The sequence below is a fragment of the Carcharhinus amblyrhynchos genome, chromosome 27 (assembly GCF_965287045.1).
Source record: "Carcharhinus amblyrhynchos chromosome 27, sCarAmb.v2.hapA, whole genome shotgun sequence".
NCBI lineage: Eukaryota > Metazoa > Chordata > Chondrichthyes > Carcharhiniformes > Carcharhinidae > Carcharhinus > Carcharhinus amblyrhynchos.
In genome coordinates this window covers 37,051,930-37,057,929 of record NC_137350.1, presented here as the reverse complement: position 1 = coordinate 37,057,929, position 6,000 = coordinate 37,051,930, and the positions used below count along the sequence as shown (strand labels likewise).

At 53.1% G+C, this 6,000-nt stretch overlaps 1 protein-coding gene across 2 annotated transcripts in view; it reads left to right on the top strand.

Moving 5' to 3' along the window:
- Nucleotides 1-1,265: 1,265 nt before the first annotated feature.
- Nucleotides 1,266-6,000, top strand: part of socs7 (suppressor of cytokine signaling 7) — a 61,702-nt gene continuing 56,967 nt past the window's right edge. For both annotated transcript variants that reach the window (XM_080213392.1, XM_080213390.1), the window contains exon 1: nt 1,266-2,177. In XM_080213392.1, the coding sequence (XP_080069518.1) occupies nt 1,279-2,177 (899 nt within the window). In that variant the 5' untranslated portion in view covers nt 1,266-1,278. The remainder of the gene's footprint in view (nt 2,178-6,000) is intronic.

Genomic DNA, 6,000 nt, shown 5'->3' with positions numbered 1-6,000 from the left:
GGTGATAGCTTCCCAACTGGGATCACACGTGTCGAATGTTTATTAATGAATGTATAAAAATTAAAACAGCAGAGTTTCTATTCTTTAGGATGTACCGATAAAATTCACTGTAACATAGGGAGGATATTTAAATAGGTTTACAACCACACAGGATTCTCATGGCACATCTACTGCATCTCTGGAACATTTTCCTTAACTGTTTTAAGGGAATCGGTCCGTGCCGATAACAAAACTACATCGGGAAAAAAGGGTTAAAATCCTTCAGTGTAAACCAAATTCAGCTAAAGCAGCTTCAAAGATGACCTTTCATCTCAGCCGGAAATCCGCTTCATGTTAGCTGATAGCACCTGATACCCCAGCTCCAGGTTTTTACGGTATTTTGGTGCAATATCCTTCAAACACTGTAAAGGAAACCTTTGCAGAAGCTTCGTGCTGGTGACAGTGTCTGCGAGATTTTTGGCCTGAGCCCGGCGCTCTGACCTTTGCAAGTGCCCAGCAGTCGGATGGGGAGGGGATTGCATTGAATTTGCGGAAGTGTCAGCGGGTGTGGCTTTAAACACTGAGCTGTGGCTCATGAAGCTTTCCTCGCTGCTGTGTGTCACTGCAAAGATGCTGGATTGCGGGGCCAGCGCAGCGCAGAGAGAAGAGGGTTAGCCTGGAACAGAGAGAGAGAGAGAGGGAGGGAGAGAGAGAGTGTGAGTGAGGAGAAAGAGGGGAGAAGAGAGTGTGTGAGAAGGAGAGAAAAAGAGAAGGGAAGAGGAGAGAGAGAGGGAAGGAGAGAGTGTAGGGAGAAGGAGAGAGTGAATGAATGAGTGAGGAGGAGAGAGTGTGAGGAAGAGGAGAAGGAAGGAGAGAGTGAGACAGGAGGAGAGGGAAGGAGAGAGTGGGGGAGAGGAGAGGATTAGCCTGGACCAGACACAGGGAGAGACAGTGAGAGGAGGAGAGGGGGAAGGAGGGAGTGTGAATAGGAGAGAGGGTTAGCCTGGAATAGACAGACAGAGAGGAGGGGGGAGAGCATCCCTGGACAGGCGGATAAAGGGTTAATGTGCTAGAGCCCCGCTGCCCCCCCCCGGCTCTCGGTGCCCCCCCCCGGGTCTCTCCCCCCGCTGCCACCCCCCCCCCCCAACCGGTTCTCTCCCCCCACCTGCCCCCCCCTACCCCCTGTACCCCCCCCCCCCGCCCCGGGTCTCCTCTTTCCCCCCCCCCCCCCCCGCCCCGGGTCTCTCTCTTCCCCCCCCCCCCCCCCCCGGGTCTCTCTCCCCCCGGTCCCGGGCCGGGATGATGAGCGGTGAAGCGGCTGCCGAGCTGGTTTTGCTGCAGGTTTTGGGCCCGGCTTTAGGGGACGGGAGCGGGGGCTCAGCCCCGGAGCGGCCCCGGGTGTTGGCCGCGGGCCGGCCCGACTCCCTCTACCAGAATGCCGGCTGTAAGCTGCAGCACCTCCGGCTGCCCGCGGCCCGCCCGCACCTCATGGTCTTCCGCAAGCCGCTGCGGGCCGGGAGCGGGGACCCAGGCCGCCTCCGGCTGCCTTTCCCCCGGACACAGGCCCCGAGCCCGCCCCGCTCCCCGGCCTGCTGCCCCCGACAGCAGGAGCGCGTCTGCTGGGAGCTGGCGCGACATTTCGGCGGCTTCTCGGTGGCCGGCGGCGGGGCCGAGTGGGCGGCTTCCCCCGGCTGCGAGTGCCCGGGCCCGGCGGCTTCCCCCAGCGAGGAGCCGGCCGACAGCAGCGACGCGGTGCTGGTGCTGGAGGCCGGCCTGGGCGGCCTAGAGCCGGGCAGCTGCCAGCCCGAGGCCGAGGCTGAGGCCGGGGCCTTCCAGCTGCCCCCGGAGCCGGAGCGCGGCTCCCCGGGGAGGCGGAGAGACAGCGAGGCCCAGCCCGAGAGCCTGGGCCCGGGGTCCGGCTGCAGCCCCGGCCCGGCCTCCCCGTGCCCCGGCCCCGCCGCCCGGGTCCGCCTGAGCCGCTGCTCCAGCTCGCCCAGCCCCTCGCTCGCCGATGAGAAGCTGCTGAGCCGCCTGCCCGGAAAATCCCGCAAAAACTCGCTCAAAATCCGCCTCAGCAAAATCTTCCGCACCAAAAGCTGCAGCGCCGAGCCCGGAGCCAAGAGGCACTCGATGGACCTGGAGACATCAGCCGGCTGCCTGGCGGAGATCTCCCAGCTACAGGACTATAACATCAGGAGGTATCGGACTTCATTGCTGCCTGTCTGGGGAGGGGGATCTCAATCAGTGTGGCTGTGAGAAACTCTGACACTGTCCAGGGAGAAATAGCCAGCACACAAACTCTGACACTGTCCAGGGAGAAATAGCCAGCACACAAACTCTGACACTGTGTCCAGGGAGAAATAGCCAGCACACAAACTCTGACACTGTGTCCAGGGAGAAATAGCCAGCGCACAAACTCTGACACTGTGTCCAGGGAGAAATAGCCAGCGCACAAACTCTGACACTGTCCAGGGAGAAATAGCCAGCACACAAACTCTGACACTGTGTCCAGGGAGAAATAGCCAGCGCACAAACTCTGACACTGTCCAGGGAGAAGTAGCCAGCGCACAAACTCTGACACTGTCCAGGGAGAAATAGCCAGCGCACAAACTCTGACACTGTCCAGGGAGAAATAGCCAGCGCACAAACTCTGACACTGTCCAGGGAGAAATAGCCAGCACACAAACTCTGATATTGTCCAGGGAGAAATAGCCAGCGCACAAACTCTGACACTGTCCAAAGGAGAAATAGCCAGCACACAAACTCTGATATTGTCCAGGGAGAAATAGCCAGCGCACAAACTCTGACACTGTCCAAAGGAGAAATAGCCAGCACACAAACTCTGATATTGTCCAGGGAGAAATAGCCAGCACACAAACTCTGACACTCTGTCCAGGGAGAAATAGCCAGCACACAAACTCTGACACTGTGTCCAGGGAGAAATAGCCAGCACACAAACTCTGACACTGTGTCCAGGGAGAAATAGCCAGCGCACAAACTCTGACACTGTGTCCAGGGAGAAATAGCCAGCGCACAAACTCTGACACTGTCCAGGGAGAAGTAGCCAGCGCACAAACTCTGACACTGTCCAAAGGAGAAATAGCCAGCGCACAAACTCTGATATTGTCCAGGGAGAAATAGCCAGCGCACAAACTCTGACACTGTCCAAAGGAGAAATAGCCAGCACACAAACTCTGATATTGTCCAGGGAGAAATAGCCAGCACACAAACTCTGACACTCTGTCCAGGGAGAAATAGCCAGCACACAAACTCTGACACTGTGTCCAGGGAGAAATAGCCAGCACACAAACTCTGACACTGTGTCCAGGGAGAAATAGCCAGCGCACAAACTCTGACACTGTCCAGGGAGAAGTAGCCAGCGCACAAACTCTGACACTGTCCAAAGGAGAAATAGCCAGCACACAAACTCTGACACGGTCCAGGGAGAAATAGCCAGCACACAAACTCTGACACTGTCCAGGGAGAAATAGCCAGCACACAAACTCTGACACTGTGTCCAGGGAGAAATAGTCAGCGCACAAACTCTGACACTGTCCAGGGAGAAATAGCCAGCACACAAACTCTGACACTGTGTCCAGGGAGAAGTAGCCAGCGCACAAACTTTTACACTGTGTCCAGGGAGAAATAGCCAGCACACAAACTTTTACACTGTGTCCAGGGAGAAATAGCCAGCACACAAACTCTGACACTGTCCAGGGAGAAATAGCCAGCACACAAACTCTGACACTGTGTCCAGGGAGAAATAGTCAGCGCACAAACTCTGACACTGTCCAGGGAGAAATAGCCAGCACACAAACTCTGACACTGTGTCCAGGGAGAAGTAGCCAGCGCACAAACTTTTACACTGTGTCCAGGGAGAAATAGCCAGCACACAAACTTTTACACTGTGTCCAGGGAGAAATAGCCAGCACACAAACTCTGACACTGTCCAGGGAGAAATAGCCAGCACACAAACTCTGACACTGTGTCCAGGGAGAAATAGTCAGCGCACAAACTCTGACACTGTCCAGGGAGAAATAGCCAGCACACAAACTCTGACACTGTGTCCAGGGAGAAGTAGCCAGCGCACAAACTTTTACACTGTGTCCAGGGAGAAATAGCCAGCACACAAACTTTTACACTGTGTCCAGGGAGAAATAGCCAGCACACAAACTCTGACACTGTCCAGGGAGAAATAGCCAGCACACAAACTCTGACACTGTGTCCAGGGAGAAATAGTCAGCGCACAAACTCTGACACTGTCCAGGGAGAAATAGCCAGCACACAAACTCTGACACTGTGTCCAGGGAGAAGTAGCCAGCGCACAAACTTTTACACTGTGTCCAGGGAGAAATAGCCAGCACACAAACTTTTACACTGTGTCCAGGGAGAAATAGCCAGTGCACAAACTCTGACACTGTGTCCAGGGAGAAGTAGCCAGCGCACAAACTCTGACACTGTCCAAAGGAGAAATAGCCAGCACGCAAACTCTGACACTGTCCAGGGAGAAATAGCCAGCACACAAACTCTGACACTGTGTCCAGGGAGAAATAGCCAGCACACAAACTCTGACACTGTCCAGGGAGAAATAGCCAGCACACAAACTCTGACACTGTCCAGGGAGAAATAGCCAGCGCACAAACTTTTACACTGTGTCCAGGGAGAAGTAGCCAGCACACAAACTCTGATATTGTCCAGGGAGAACTAGCCGGCACACAAACTCTGACACGGTCCAGGGAGAAATAGCCCAGCACACAAACTCTGACACACTGTCCAGGAGAAATAGCCAGCACACAAACTTTTACACTGTGTTCAGGGAGAAATAACCAGCACACAAACCTGACACTGTTTCCAGGAGAAATAGCCAGCACACAAACTCTGACACTGTGTCCAGGGAGAAATAACCAGCACACAAACCTGACACTGTTTCCAGGAGAAATAGCCAGCAGACAAACTCTGACACACTGTCCAGGGAGAAATAGCCAGCACACAAACTCTGACAGTGTCCAGCACACAATGACGGATTAAGTCTTCCCAAAGTCTGGCAAACTTTTGTTTTTGGAGAGAGCACATTTGAGTCCCTGTTACAACTCCAGGTTGAACTTACAATGTTATCAACTGTTTCAATGGGCATCATTGCTCCGATCGATTTGAGATGATGAATAGAAATGTGACGCATCAGTGTGTATTGTCTCAGTATTGGATTGTCGCCTCTAATGTAACTGTAACAATATCCTAGATCGGTTCCAAATCGTGAAGGGTTTTGTTAATCAGGAGAAACTGTTCCCAGAATCTGGAGGGTTGGTAACCAATGGACACAAATTTAAGAGAGCTTGTAAAAGAAGCAGAACGTTGTTACATGGCGAGTTGTGATCTGGAATGCACTGCCTAAAAGAGTGGCAGGAGAAAATTATTCAGCAGTTACATTCAAAAGAAAAATGAGAAATAATTCTTGAAGGGGGAAACAAATATTGGTGGAGTCTGATTAATAAAAGCAGTGTACCTTAGCACAGGTACAGTAGGTCAGGTGATCTACTCCTGTATCGTTCTTTGATATGATACAGGCAATGGCACAGCAGTGTTGCAGTGGCTGGTGTGTTCTGTCTTCTAATTCACGTGTGGGAATGCCACACAATCTTGTCAAGCTGTCAGGCTGAATGGAACTGCAGCATCCCAGTTATCTAATAGAACAGCAACTGTAACCTAGTTGAAGGTAGTAATCAGCAAAGGTTCTTGTATATTAAACTGATCCATCCTTTTGCCCAAATTAGTAATGCAGAAAAAATATAATTGTGGAGCCCCCCCCCCCCCCCCCCCCCCCCCACACACATAGTGTTCTCCTGAAAGCAATAAGTCGTACCGAGAAGTAGTTCTTGCTCTAAAGGCACGGTGTAGATCTGGTGTGATACATACCAGAATAAGACATGGCCTGGTTCCTGAAGGACATTGGTTTTGCTGACGGAATTTTGACTGCAGCTTTTGTATTCATTTCCTGCAGTGCCAGTTCACAAAGAAGCCAGT